The 15,752-nt window shown below is 44.0% G+C and overlaps 1 protein-coding gene across 14 annotated transcripts in view; it reads right to left on the reverse strand.

Annotated features, from left to right (window-relative positions):
* The window catches only part of THRB (thyroid hormone receptor beta), a 468,459-nt gene that overhangs the window by 64,674 nt on the left and 388,033 nt on the right, over nucleotides 1–15,752 (reverse strand). For all 14 annotated transcript variants that reach the window (XM_056800353.1, XM_016426467.2, XM_056800351.1 and 11 more), the window contains one exon: nucleotides 9,390–9,671. In XM_056800353.1, coding sequence (XP_056656331.1) covers nucleotides 9,390–9,671 — 282 coding nt within the window. The remainder of the gene's footprint in view (nucleotides 1–9,389; nucleotides 9,672–15,752) is intronic.

Here is a 15,752-nt window from a genome sequence, read left to right on the forward strand (position 1 = left end):
TCCCATCTTACTTCAAATCTCAAAAGAACTTCTGGAAAAAAAGCTGTGCAAAATGGTGTATTCCCTTGAGAAGAATGTAAGCTTAGTGCGAGTGACTGTTTGCATTTTGGGGGGATTTGTCTTTGCATCCTTAGAATCTAAGTTGGTGCCTCCTACTTAGGAAGCTTAATAAAGAATGCTTCTTGAATCAAATTGAATTGAAGTAATTGAATTTTGAATAAAATAAAAAGAATGGCTTTGAATTTAAAAAAAGGAATGGTTATCTCAAAGGGTATTTGGGAAATGGTGAAATGTCCCATCCATGACTGGATCAATTGACAAGATAACATCTTTGAGCATCAGGACTCCATCTACCAAGTCCTGAAAGTCTAGCAATGGTCTCAACAAATTAAATTCATCCCATCGCAGACATGGGTTTCCTTGGAATGCCACCCAATTGAAAACTCCTGAAAAATTAATATCGTTGTTAAAATTTAAATGTTAGCAAGACATTTTCATTTGGCTCCTTCGCCGGGTCTATGGAAATGGAATAGAAAGGCAAACAGGCAATTTCCAATTCATCCTTCTTTTATAGCCAAGAATATTTGGACTTTCCGCCCTGCTCCCTATTACATTTAAAGGGCAACAGTTTCTATGATTTACGCTGGTTTGACCTTTAGTTGATATCTTAGTCTTATTATAAAAAGCTCTTCCTCAGGCAAAGCAAACAGCAATTCAAATGATTGTCTTTTCATGCATTCTGGAGCTGGTATTACTTCTTTAGCTGCGTGCTGAGTGAACCCCCCCTTCCCCTGCCTGATGATCTGCGTCAACGTCTTCCACTTAGACTTTCTGCAATCTAGACGAATCTGCTTCCCAGCCCACTCATGAGTTCTAACCCAAACGGCAATGGACTTCATAATTGGGCTCTAAGGAAACTGATCATTCATGCAAGCAGCGGAGCTCTAAGAGGATACGGATCTGAAAGGTATTTCCCCTGTTTGAACCAATGACACGCAATAGCAAGGGAGGGAAATGGTACTTCAAATGTCCATCCATCCAGACACTAAAACAATTCCAGACCCTGAAGTATGAGTACGAATAGAGATGCTATTGGGCAGGGAGACTGGAGCTTTGGCCCAGGGTGCTGCTATCTGGGAATGGGGTTTTCTAACATGCCAGCCCCTGATATGCAGCAAAATAGTCCCTACGTTCCCACCTGGCCCCAGGTCATCAGACCCAGAGGCTTGGGGTTACCTCCCCCCATAAATGCACTCTCTCTCCTCATCAGGACTATTTCAGAGGCAGAGTTGTTAGTTTTTAGAGGGAAAAGTTATCCTTTCCCTGGGCTAAATACATCTGGAGTCATCTGTGTTCTGCACATTTTTCCTATTCCCTATGGGCTAAAGTTCCTAATTACAGCATGGAGCATGAACCAGGGTGATCCTGAGATTTAGAATGCCTACACTGTCCTGAAATTTCTGCTCTGAGCTCTTACTCTCTACACTGGTGATTCCCTGGCCTCCAGACTACTGTTGCAGGAAGCCTACTTCATCTCACTCACTTCTTGACTGGCTCTCTGGACTTTTCCTTAATCTCCCCAACCTCTTTGCTCCCTGTCCTCTCAATAGTGCCTTCCCTCTTTGGACCCATTCCATGTTTCCTCTTCCCATTATGTGCTCTCTGTAGTCTGCCCCCTTGTGGGTAGGGGCATCTTTTCTTGTATTTGTATTCCTATCATTTAGTGTGGCTCCTGGCACATAGAAGGCACTTAATAAAATCTCTCCCTCTCCCTCTCCCTCTCCCTCTCCCTCTCCCTCTCCCTCTCCCTCTCCCTCTCCCTCTCCCTCTCCCTCTCCCTCTCCCTCCCTCCCTCTCTCTCTCTCTCTCTCTCTCTCTCTCTCTCTCTCTCTCTCTCTCTCTCTCTCTCTCTCTCTCTCTCTCTCTCATTTTCCTCCCTTCCCTTCCCTTCCTCCCTTTCCTCCCTTCCCTTCCTTCCTTCCTTCCTTCCTTCCTTCCTTCCTTCCTTCCTTCCTTCCTTCCTTCCTTCCTTCCTTCCTTCCTTCCTTCCTTCCTTCCTTCCTTCCTTCCTTCCTTCCTTCCTTCCTTCCTTCCTTCCTTCCTTCTTCCCTCCCTCCCTCCCTCCCTCCCTCCCTCCCTCCCTCCGTCCTTCCCTCCCTGTGCCTGCAATGCCCTCCCTCCTTTTAGTCTGTTGAATTCTAACCCACATTTAAAAGCTTGGCTAAGATGCTACTGTTTCATGATGACTAGCATCTTAGTAGTCAGTAGTGACTACACTATCACTCCTACCTCACGTGGCCCTTTGTTTTGCCCCTGTCTGATGCTACTACAGAACATTACTTTATTCTTATAAACCTCTACCTTGCCCTGACTGTTAGCTCCATGAAGGCAGGTACTACATATCAACTTTTCATCCTCCCCGTCTCCTGATGCAGGAGTCAGTTCACCAAAGGCACTTCATATATACTTGTCAAATTGTTAGAAGCATTCAAACTGAGAAGACGGCTTTCAACTCTGTCTATCACATTCAATTCACCAGGGCTCCAAGGAAAGGGTTCTCATAGGAGGTGGCACATGAATTGAAACATTCTAGGAGGCAGAAGTTTTAGGGAATGTAATTCAGGCATGCCCACCAGCCTGTATAAAGGGATGTTGGTAAGAGATAGAATTCCAAGTTTAGGGAAACATGGCTGGACCGTGGATAAAGAGGACTAATGGGAGTGGAATCTGGAGGAGGCTGGAGTCGGGCTGAGAAGGGCTTTCCATGCCAACCCAACGGCTTTGAATTTTATTCTAATGTGATGAAGAATGAACCTTAGGTTTCCGAAGGAGGGGACTGTAAGAATTTAATGTTGCTAAAGAGACACATTTTTCCATCCTCCTGCCTCATCTAGTACCGTAGCACTCCTCCCTCCCTCCCTCATTGTCCTTCTTCGGCTCTGGCTGGAGGATATTCTAAGTGGCATCCTGCATCGATTTCACATAGCTCAGATTATCTCATGTCCATCTGTCAAGTGCCATGGTTCATTCTTGCATCCCCCAAATCTGCTGAAAGGCCCTCAGTTCCTTCTCCTGTGACCTCTCTAGAAGAGAGGCATCTGCCAGCTAAATGTCTAGCAAGCAGGAGGACCTTGATTCTTCATAGCCTCAGCATTCGTCTTAAATGTCACACCACACTCGGGATGTGGGGCCGCCAAGATTTGGGTTGGAAATCTGCCTCTCGCCCTTGTCAGGTGTTTGACTATGGGCAAATAAATCACTTACCCTCCTTATGCCTGTTTCTTAATATGTAAAACGGGGAGAATAACACCAATGATACTGGTCTCACGGGGCTCAGACTTAGAACTGAACTGGAAGGGACAGTAAAAGGCATCTAGTAACCCCATCATTTTAAAGTTATTTGAGCAAGGTCACACAGCACAGCTCAGAGATACTATATGTAAAGCCCTTTAAAGACCTCACATGTGATCTAAATGACAACTTTTGACACTGTAGTTCTGGAGCTTTGATTTTATCAGTGTGGGGATGTGTCACAGGGAATCCCATCCTGCCCAATGCAGATTAGGCATTTGCTTATTAGAACTCCTTTGCAATTTAGCTTCTTAAAGAATTCCCGGGGCCATTGAGAAGTGAAGGGACTTGACTAGGACCATGCAACCCATATTTGTCAGAGGCAGCACTGGAGTCCAGGCCTCCCTGACCCCAAAGCCAACCCACTATCCACTCTGCCCACTGCCTTAGAAATAATTAGGAATGTGTTAGATGAGGCTACAGTGAATGAATGAACAGCAAAAATTTCCTATTTTCCTATGGGCAGATTCCCTTTTTCAGGACTTTGGAACACAAAGACTTCACAGTTACTTGTCACAATTACCACTGTGGACCAAGGAAGGATTTCATTTTGGGAAATGCGCTGGCTCTGGCTGTCAAGTCACAAAATTTGGAAAATTCATTTGGTCCCAGATGCTAAGAGTTCTTTGGATGTCAAATGCAAAGTGATTTCTTAGTGGAGACAGCTTGATCACAGAACCCTGGCACTCACGCGTGCAAAAGGGCTTACTTAGTTCTTAGGAATTCCAAGTTGCTGCATTTAATCAGGGGGAAATCATACTTGTTAATGCACAAGGAATTAAAAATATGCGTGTTCATGCCCTAGCATTCCAAAAGCCATAGCCCACCATCATGGATATAGAGCTTGGAGGGAACTGAAGTCACCCAGGTTCCCCCTCCCTATCCCCATTTTATAGATGAAGAAAGAGACCCAATGAGATGAAGTAAGGAAAACTCAAAACTCATAGGATTCTATATTTAGCTTAATACATGTTTATTAATCAACCGATTGACTTAGAGCTAGAGGTGACCTTAAAGGCAACCTACTTCAAACTTCCTTTTCAAACAAAGGAGGAATCAGAGACCCGGAGAAATTAAATGACTTGGCTAAGGTCACAGAGTTGGGAAGTGAGAAATGAGGAATTTAAACTCAGTTCCTCTGACTTCAAATTCAGTTGTCTTTTCATTGTCGAACACTACTCTTGGACAAGAGATGCAGTTCCCTATGGAACCTGAAGGCAAGTTGTCAAGTCTTAACTTTGACAACTTGTCCATTTCATTTTCATTCTTACATGTTCAATTCTTTTCTCTTCTCTATCTAAAGTAATGCTTGGTTGCCATTTTGTTAAGAAGGATTAAAGGGAGCAGAGAACAGTCTGTCTTTAAATACTGTCAAGGAGGAGAATGGGTCCCAATGGTTTGGTGCAGAGAGATGGCCCAGGGCATGGGATTCTCAAGGCTTCTGGGACAAAGAAAACTAAAAATACTGGTAGGGGTATGAGGGGGAAGAGGGGAAACAAACAAATATTTTTACCAGGTTGTTTCCAACCTGTCTCCCATGAATAATGCCTCAACTTGACTCTTCTAACACTCAACAGGAAAAGTCAATGGGTCCAGGAGAAGGAAGGGAAAGAAGGGAATGGCAGACACCAAGGACCCAAAGAATGAATCAATCAACAAGTATTTATTAAAATCCCATTTTGTGCCAGACACTGTGGTAAGCCAGCCCTTGGGGATATAGACTTGAAGAAGGAGATAAGAAATGATAGAACTGAGAATGGAAATTTGGAGGCCTGAAGGTAACAGCTGATACTTTGAGCAAAAAGAGAATGAAGGGTACAGAATTCAAAAAATTCAGTGATACAAGAAATAGAGGGAAAATTGGCTTTAGAGATGGAAGAACCTACTGGAGTTGTCTAGTACAACCTTCTTGTTTTCTAGACTAGGAAACCAATTGACGGAAATGTGAATACATACATATATATAAAGAGAGAGAGAGAGAGAGAGAGAGAGAGAGACAGAGAGAGAGAGAGAGAGAGAGAGACAGAGAGACAGAGAGAGACAGAGAGACAGAGAGACAGAGAGACAGAGAGACAGAGAGAGACAGAGAGGAAATGATAGTGGGACAACCTGTTGGAGAAGATAAGAGGGAGCGGGGTCAAGAATCTATGTAGAGGGGTTGGTTGCAAAAAGGGCCACTTCTTAAAGGAATTCAGGAATTCTTAAACATAAAAGTTAGATCACGGTATGGCTGCCTGTGTATAACTGAGGAAGAATAAAGGCGTAAGATATGGAAGATGAGAAATAAGAGTATTTGATAGAATGCCAACTTGCATGTTAAAGTCTTCTAATATGAGAGTTTGAGCTGGCATATAGAGGAAATTGGGATCAAGCATTGACCTGGTTGAGAAAGGAGGCAGAATTTCTTGGAGGTTGGCAGAAGATAGCCATCAACATCTGGCTTGGGTGATAAATTTTGATCATTGAACCTCAAAAGAGGAAAGATTACTGAGAGATGGTGAAGGAGGAGGCTTGAAGAGTTGGGAGTATCAAGAGAAAGCAAAGATTATTCCAACTCTAATACTGGGATGAATGAGCTGTAGAACATGAAAGACAGAACAATCAACACTGGAAAGGATGGCCAGGGATGATGTGGGGTCAGGTCTTGGGGAGTTCCAGAAAATGGAAGGGGCAAGATTCTGGAAGAGCTATAAAATGAAAAGTTTGTTAATTATAGAGCTGGAATTCCAAAGGGCACAATGGAAAGACAGTGAAGGCAGATCTGGGATGGGATATGGGAGGAGGTTAGGGTTGAGATAGATGAGAATGATGGAGTGGACAGCTGTGGTTTGAGAGGAGGGTTGTATTTTGGCAGTTGAGGGCTTCACATTAGGAATGACCCACACTGTTCCATAACGCACATGCCCTTTCCCCCATTCAGAAAGAAATACAAGATAGTCTTAGAAGAAGAACTTATCTTTTAAGAAAATCATATTTTTACTATATGATAAAAGCTATGTAAACAGAAAATTCTGGTTAAATTGCATATATATCATTATGGAATGGCGCATATTAAGTACATAGTAAATGCTCTATTTATCCTCTAGCTTAGATCTGGAGATGGAAGCATTTCTGATGCAACTCTTTCATCTTAGAAATGAGGAAACTGAGGCTCAGGAGAGTCATGGCTTGCCTCAAACCACATATCAGAGCATCAGAGGTGGTGTTAGAACCCTGGTTCTAGAGGCAGTGCCCTTTCTACCTCATGGAATGGTTTCCTTAAGAGTTGCTTGATGGGACAGCTAGGAAGCTCAGTGAATTGAGAGCCAGACCTAGAGATGGGAGGTCCTGGGTTCAAATCTGATGTCTGTCTGTCTCTCTTTCTCTTTTTCTCCCTTCTTGCTCTCTCTTCCCTCCTTCCCCATCTGTCTGTCTGTATGTCTCTCTCCCTGTCTCTGACAGTGTCTCTTTCTCCTCCTTCTCTCTATCTTTCTCTTTCTTTCCTTCCTTCCTCTCTTTCCCCCTCTCCCTCTGATCTCCTTCCCCATCTCTGTCTCTCTCTCTGTTTTTCTCTCTCCTCTGCCTTTCCCCCCTTTTTTTCTCTCTTTCCCCCTTCCCATCTCTGTCTCTCACTGGGGTTCTTTCTCCTTCCTCTCTGTCTTTCTCTCCTTTCTCTCTCTTCCCCCCTTCCCCATCTCTGTCTCTTTTCTGTCTGTCTTTCTCTCCTTCCTTCTCTCTCTCTCTCTCTCTCTCTCTCTCTCCCTCCCTCTGTCTCTCTGTTTCTCTCTCTGTCTCCCCCCTCCCCCATATGTATGTTTCTCCCCCCATGAAAAAACTTTTTCCGTTTTTCTCTTTTTATACTGAATAATTTCATGGCTACTTGAAATCAGTTTCACAGTGGGCAACTCTGGTCCACCCAATAGCTTCAAGGAGTTCCTAGAAGATGCTTTAATGAGACAGACAGATGATAACAATACGAATAATTCCTATTTTAGTATTCTCCATACACTAAAAAGCACAATGGGGACTTACACTGGGCATTAAGGTTTGCAAAGTGCTTCATGCATGTCAATTCAGTTGAGCTGAGCAACAACTCCAAGAGCCTGAGACGAGGGAGGGTCTTTTATCTTCCTCATTTTTCAGTGTAACCTGGGCCTGTTTCTAGGCCTCAGTTTCCTCATCTATAAAATGGGGACAATAACAACCTCTACCTCCCCAAGTTATGGAGAGGACTAAATGAAATGACACATGTGCACATGTACACCTCACAACATGTACAATCAAACCATGTACATAGTAGGTTTTACTTTGTTGTCCTTAGAAGGGCAATATAAATGCTGCTACCATTATCATCTGCTTCCCAACATATCCTTCTGCTCTCCCCCACCCAGGGGCCTCTTCTTTAGAATAAAAGATAAAAAAGGAAGATAAAAGGTTCGGCAGAACTGTCCAGCACCAAGGAATTCTGAAGTGTCTGCAGTATTCCGCATTCAGAGCCCCAAGTCCCCCACCTCTGCAAAGGAAGGAACATGGCGCCTTCTCATAGCACTTCTGATGAGGTTTCCCTGATTATTTGAGGGCCTCTCTTGGGGTAAAGCAGGACTAATTTCAAATGGATGGACGTTTTAGAACATTCTAAGAGGAAAGGCCCTTAAAGGAAGGCAAACCACCACAAGATGTTTCTCCTTTGCTCTGCCCAGAGAAGAGATGGGAAAATGTGCTAACCCACATGTCTGAAGACCCAACATAATGAAGGGACCTGGAGCCTGGAGGTAGCCATAAGACAATAAAGTGCTCACCATCAGACATCTGTCAGGGTGGAGGTATTCCAAGGTAAAGCCCCCCTAAATCTGAAGCCATTAGGGACTTGAGACCAGTTTATCTTTATCTTTTTTTTTTTAATGAGGTGACAACCTCATAAACCTATAATCTCTTTGGGATGATGTAAGACTTTAGTGAGGAAAAGAGAAAAACAAGGTCGCACCTCTTCCTCCTTCCCCTCCCTCTCTGTCTCTCTTTTCTTCCCTCAACTCTTTTTCCTTCTTTCCCTTCTTTCCTTTCTCTGCCTCCTTCTCTCTCTCTCCTTCTATTTCCTTTCCTCCTTTCTCTTCTTCCCTCCCTCTTTTTCCTTCCTCTATCTCTCCCTCTTTCTCCCCTATCTCTTTCTATCTCCCTCTGTCTCTCCCCCTCCTTCTATTTCCTTCCCTCCTCTCCTTTTTTCTCTTCTTCCCTCCCTCTCTTTCCTTCCTCTATCTCTCCCTCTTTCTCCCCTATCTCTTTCTATCTCCCTCTGTCTCTCCCCCTCTCTCCCTCCTTCTATTTCCTTCCCTCTCCTTTTTTCTCTTCTTCCCTCCCTCTCTTTCCTTCCTCTATCTCTCCCTCTTTCTCCCCTATCTCTTTCTATCTCCCTCTGTCTCTCCTCCTCTCTCCCTCCTTCTATTTCCTTCCCTCCTCTCCTTTTTTCTCTTCTTCCCTCCCTCTCTTTCCTTCCTCTATCTCTCCCTCTTTCTCCCCTATCTCTTTCTATCTCCCTCTGTCTCTCCCCCTCTCTCCCTCCTTCTATTTCCTTCACTCCCTCTCTCTCCTTTCTCTTCTTCCCCTCTCTTTCTCTCCTCTCTCTGGCTCTCTGCCTGTCTCTGTCTCTCCTTCTCCTTCTCTCCTTTGTCTGAAGTTTTCTTGTGAGAAGTAGTCTCTAGAACCCCATTTTGTCTCTGGCCCCAGAGTAAAGGAAACAGTATGGGGTTGTTTTTTTTTTTAATGGGCCAGGTTGCATAACTTCTGGGACTTGGGTTTCTACTTGGGGGCTGGAACCTAACTCAAGTTGAACTGGCAGATGGATCCTGCCGCCAGCTTGAGAAAAAGCACCCTTCTCCTTTCCCAGAGCCCAAATACAACATGAAACTAGAGAGAAAGCTGCTCTCCATTTGGATCCATTTATTTATGTAGTTTCTGGGGATCAACAAACCTCAGAGTAGCCCACAGGCACCGCCCACTGGCGGAGGTCGAGGCGGGACCCAGCTTTTGGAGACATTGGCTACGGGTAATGGAAAACCAATTACCTTTGCATTTCTTCTCTTCGGTTTGGTCAGCCTGCGTGCTCGCCACTCCCTGATCGTGGGTGTCGCCAGGGTCTAGGTGGAATACTGGGCTAGCCCAAGCCGCTGTAGTCTGGAGACGTGAGGACGGCGGGGGCGCTTCGCTCTTCAACCCCCCGCTGCTGCTCTCTGAGTGGCCCTTCCTATGTAAGCAGTCTTCGGACATTCCTACGAGGCCCCAGGTGTATTCTTGGTCAGGAGGAGGCGGAGGAGGCTTCCGCTTGTCCCATGCTGGAAGGCCATTTTCTGGAAGGTTGACAAACACAAGTTGACATGCTGTTGGCATTGGCAAGATCTCATTGGGATGCAGGGTGGGGAAACAAGTGGCTTTTCTGTCCTCCTGGGGCTGATGGCAGAGGGCAGAGCTTCTCAGCTTTGGGGGCTGCCTGCCGGCTACTGTGCTGGACCTGCGGATTCCCCTTGTCGGTAGTGCCTGGCACGATCCCGACTTCCCCTGCTCTACACCCTCTGCCAGGCCCACTGCCACCACAGTGGCCCCAAAGGCAAGGGCAGACCAATTTATTGCCTTGCTCGGATGACCGTTTGAGGTCTTATGGGTCGAGGCTGGTCGTGAACAATTTCCAGATCCTTGGAACATAAAACAACCCGGACTCGGCCTTGCTTGACTTGGATCTTATCACAGGCTGACCTGAGGGACACTCTGTTGCCCAAGTGTGACATGCTGACGTGCACACTCTTAGCAGGGCGAGATGCTACCGTTCTCCCAAGACAGATGCCCAGGCTGGCCCATGTGAAGAACACTAGGGATGCCTGTCTCATAAATGCACGGCACTAAGAACAGGCGGGGAGTGCCACCAACAGGGGGAGGCTGAACCCACATGGCCACATTTGAAGTGTTCGTTTTTGCGTAATATTATCTGTTTTTCTGAAACATTCTAAAAATAAGATGGTGGAGAGAGGCAGGTGTGGGAGATTAAATAACATGGTATCATTGGAACTGGGAGGATCCTCAGAACTCCGAACCATCTTTATTCTACATCTGAAGAGACTGAGGCCCAGAGCGCACAGATGACTTCCCTAGGCCACGTCATTGTAGGCATGAAAGGTGGGATTCAAACTCAGGCCCTCTGATCCAGCAGTCTTTCCACTGGACCAGGCTAGGAAAATGGGCACTTTTCTCCTCCCTTGAGGTCTTCCCAGACCCCTTTCAGCACATGCAGACAAAGCCCAAGGGGCCGCCCCGGCAACACAAGACACACTCAGGCACGCAGGCTGGACACACGGATTTTTTCAGATTCAGCATGCCAGCAGAGGCTTTGCACTGTTCTCAAATTCATAAAGGTTAAAAAACAAACCATGGACAAGCAAACTGAAGACACAAACCACATACTACATTGAGGCAGCTGTAGCTCCCAAGTTGTGGGCTCAGAGCTTGTAGGACTCTTAGGCAGTCATTGATTTCCCATTACATCCGTATGGTAAAGGGACGTTCATGCTTCTTTGGCCATCCACTGCTTGGACGCAAAGCTCTCCCTTTGCCATGAAGTCTAGGAGCAGATGAGGACTGACTTCCCTAAACCTAAGGTACCCACTGAGGTCAGTGATTCCTTGTAAGTGAAGTCCTTGGTTCTTCCAGCTGCTAGTGTGTTCTGCCCCTCTGAACTAATTTTCTATCTATTCTGTATATTCTGATATGGCTACCACCTATTTCTCTCTGATAAGAATGTCTATCTGTCTGTCTGTTTTGCTGTCTTCCTTCCTTCCTTCCTTCCTTCCTTCCCTCCCTCATTTCCTTTCTTCCTTCCTTCCTCATTTCCTTTCTTCCTTCCTCCCTCATTTCCTTTCTTCCTTCCTCCCTCATTTCCTTTCTTCCTTCTCCCTCATTTCCTTTCTTCCCTCCCTTCCTTCCTTTCTTCCCTCCCTTCCTTCCTTCCTTTCTTCCCTCCCTTCCTCCCTTCCTTTCTTCCCTCCCTCCCTTCCTTCCTTCCTTCCTTTCTTCCCTCCCTTTCTTCCTTCCTTTCTTCCCTCCCTTCCTTTCTTCCTTTCTTCCCTCCCTTCCTTTCTTCCCTCCCTTCCTTCCCTTCCTTCCTTCCCTTCCTTCCTTTCTTCCCTCCCTTCCTTCCTTCCTTCCTTCCTTCCTTCCTTCCTTTCTTCCCTTCCTTCCTTCCTTTCTTCCCTCCCTTCCTCCCTTCCTTTCTTCCCTCCCTTCCTTCCTTCCTTCCTTCCTTTCTTCCCTCCCTTTCTTCCTTCCTTTCTTCCCTCCCTTCCTTTCTTCCTTTCTTCCCTCCCTTCCTTTCTTCCCTCCCTCCCTCCCTTCCTTCCTTCCTTCCTTCCTTCCTTTCTTTGTTTCTTATTTTCTTCCTCCTATAACAGTTAAATTAGTCTCTAGTAATAAAAGCATTATATTTTATGAGATTTATTAATGATTATTAGAAATCAAGGATAAGGAAATACAAAATAAGAAAAGCATATGCCTAGGGCACATTAATCCATTCACAACCTACTCACTACATCTTGTCTGCCAGTAGAGAGACGAGTGTGCTTAGAAGCGGAAGAAGAGAGCTCTTGGGAGGCAGAGAGCCCTTTAAATACTAAATTGTGTTCAGATGAGATTATAGGGAATTCTGGGAATTATCAAGGACTTCTGGAAATTGAAGTCTGTGGTTCAAATCTCCATTTTTATACTCCTTCCCTCCCTCCCCCTCTATATAAATACATAAATCCTCTATCATACATCCATCTACCAATCTCTTCCATCTATCCATCTACCTATAATCTATTTACTATCTCTCTAGTCTAGCTATCTACCAGTCTCTCTACCATCCACCCACCTCTTCTATTATCTATCTTCTTATCATTTATCTATCTATTGACCTATCATCTCTCTCTCTCTCTCACACACACACAGATCAATCATTTAACAATCTACCTATTATCTATGTATCCATCTTCAAAGTCCTCCTCCTCCTTCTCCTCACCATAATCTATTTATTTATGCCACACTCTCTCCCCCTTAGAATGCAAACTCTTCTGGGGGCTGTTTTCACTTCTTTTTTCCCCTCCTTAATTTTTAGAATAGGGTCCAGCACATAGTAGGCACTTATATCAAACTAAATAATGCATGTAAGTGCTATATGAGGTTGCTAGGTGGTGAGGAGATAGAACACTGTAAGTCAAAAGAGACCAGTGCAAATCTGACCTTAGATACTTCCTAGCTATGTTACCCTGGGCAAGTCACTTCATCTCTGTCTGCCTTGGTTTCCTATATAACTATAAAGTAGGGATTATAGTAACACCTACTTCCTAGATTTGTTGTGAAAATAAAAAAGATAATGTGCATAAAGTGCTTTGCAAACCTTAGAGCACTACATAAATGCTAGCTATTCTTTTTATTGTCTAATTTGGGGCTAAAAGAACTCTGTGAGGTAATCTGTACAGAAATTATTACTCCAATTTTATAGATAAGAAAACTGAGGCTGGTCACTTATATATCACACAGCTTGGAAGTGTTAGGCTCAGGATGCAAATCAGATCTCCAAGGTCTATTTTCTATTCTATTCAGTCTTAAAGATACTAGACCTCACATCCTGTGAAATTCCAGGCCTTCTGGAGTGGATGTATCTGTGTCAAATGCTGTTGGGTAGTTTTTCAGTCATATTCAGCTCTTCATAAATCTATTTGGATTTTTTTTCCTCTGAAATGATACTGGTTTGCCATTTCTTTCTCCAACTCATTTGACAGACAAGGAAACTGAGGCAAACAAAGTTAAGTGACTTGCCCAGGGTCATACAGATAGTACATGTCTGAGGTCAGATTCAAATTCATGAAGACGAGTGTTCCTGACTCCAGGCCTGGCACTCTATCCACTGGGCCACCTGGCTGCCAATCTGTGTCAAATGGACCCATTGGAAGGCTGGATGTTTTCTTGTGTTAGTAAGATAGTCTGAAAGAGCCTATAATTCTGCATTTAGACAGGTTTTTCCTCAGTTTAAGAAATAATCACACCAGTGTGAACAGATTTCTCACCTTCCTGTTTCATTTCTATAGAATTCATCATGGTCCCTGGCTGAATCCATCCTGCACAATCCCATTTCAATTAGAGTGAGAGTCCCCGCTCCCTCTTCTGTTGCCTCTGACATTTGATTCTCATCAGCAGTTCAAACCGTTTGCTATTTGTTCTCCTGCCCCCAGTCCAAATGAAGAAATCCAACCCAATTGGGTAGTCTCCGTCCCCTGGGGAGCCAGTAATAAACAGAACAGAGAACAATGCCTGGATGAGGCCAGGCTGGGACCTTTGCAAGAAGCTCCAGACCCAAGGGAAACATTTTCTTTAAAAGCACAGCTGAATAGGGAATGTGTCCTGCCCAGTGAAGAAGGAGGCTTCTTCCTTGGAGTTGGGGTAGGAGAGAAGTTAGGAAGAAGAAAGGGGGAAGAGCATGGCCACTGGAAGCTACGTCCTTCTCTTTCTCCCACTGAGGCAAGGTTTGGGAATAGGGCTCTGTTAATGAGGATGGGAAGCATTTCTAAGCTTGTAATGGCCATCTCTAGCTAGATTCATTCACTCTAATCATATCTGCTTTCTTTATTGACAGTTTTATAGGCAAGGGACAATGATGGGAAATCTAGGGATTGGTGGAGTCCCAATTGGGCCCAAGCACAGGATTCTTATGAGCTCTTCTTCAGTCTACTTCAAGTAGTATATATGGAAGAAATGTTCATTTAATGAGAGAATGAATCACAGCGTTGGCACAGGAGATAGAGAGCTGAGCCCAGAATCAGGAAGATTTAGCCTCCTGAGTTCAAATCTGGCCTCAGACACTTCCAAGCTGTGTGATCCTGTGCAAGTCACATATCTCAATTGACTCAGTTTCCTCATTTGTAAGATAAGCTGGAGAAGGAAATGGCAAATTACTCCAGTATCTTTGCTAAGAAAATCCAAAATAGGGTCATGAAGAATTGGATATGACTGAAAAAGGTCAGAACAAGAAAAATCCTGAAGTTTAGTCCTGTGTTTTTTGGAATGAATGAGGACTGTAGGAACTGAGAATCACAGCCCTGATTGGCAGGAGAGAAATTAACCTTAAAGCTATCTCCATCTCTTCCTCCCTTCCTCCTTCTCTCTCTCTCTCTCTCTCTCTCTCTCTCTCTCTCTCTCTCTCTCTCTCTCTCTCTCTCTCTCTCTCTCTCTCTCTCTCCTATTTAAGGTAAACTGGGTAAAGTTACTTGCCCAAGGTCACACAGCTAGTAAGTATCTGAAGCCACATTTGAATTTAGATCTTCCTGACTCCAGGTCTGATGCTCTATCCACCAAGTCACCTTGCTGCCTCATCTCCATCCCTTTAAAGAGAGGAAGCTCTGAATGGCAAGAGTGAGCCCCCATTGCTTCTTTATCTTTATGATTAAAGAATCTGGTCTGTGGATGTCCAGCCATTTCTTTTCCCTTTTGCGTTTGTGAAGTTGATTGTTTTGGATATTAAATATAAAACTTGATATTTATCTCCATTCAATCTCATCTTATTAATTTCAGCTCAGTCGATCAGGCAAGCATTCATTAAGTGCCTACTATGTGCCAAGCTTAATGCTAGGTGATGGGGACACAAAGACAAAAATGAAATAATCCCTGCCCTTAAGGAGTTTATCCTCTATTTATTTATCTCATACTTTGAATTTTTGAGAACTTTTTTGGCTCCTGCAACTCGTTTTCCAATATCTTGGCTATTTCTTCCCACTTTATACTCTTTGCAAATGTGATGTCTTCAAACTGTATTCAAATTATTGATAAAAATGGCAAACGTATCATTTAAAAAGTTCTACATATCAAACAAGAGACAAACTTATAGCAATGGAAGGTGAAATTATGAGTAGATCTGGATTGAGCATACATTCTTTTCCTAGGACAACTGGATGGTTAGAGTATAGAGTCTTGGAATCAGAGTCAGGAAGACCAGAGTTCAAATCTGACCTCTTGTCACTTATTGGTTGCATGACCCTGGACAAATCACATAATCTTTGTTTAGCTCAGTGTCCTTGCCTGCAAAACAGGTATGAAAATATCTCATCCTATATGAGGATGAGATAATATTCAAGCTTGCTATAAATGCCAGTTGCAATCTAATGAGTAGCCATAGATTTTTATAGCCATCAAGCAGTGATGATTTCCTCATCTGAGAGATAATAGTCCAACTACAGAATGGCCTAAATTAATGAGAAGTATTTAATTAACTAATGAGAATTAATTAAGACTAAATTAATGAGAGGAGGACATCTTCAGGATTAACTGAGCCTGAATATACAAAAGTAGATTGAAATTAAAATTTCTAAAGTGAAACCACTCTGATATCTTAGCTGATTGTCATACGTGAATGT

Source organism: Monodelphis domestica, chromosome 5, assembly GCF_027887165.1.
Source record: "Monodelphis domestica isolate mMonDom1 chromosome 5, mMonDom1.pri, whole genome shotgun sequence".
Lineage (NCBI taxonomy): Eukaryota > Metazoa > Chordata > Mammalia > Didelphimorphia > Didelphidae > Monodelphis > Monodelphis domestica.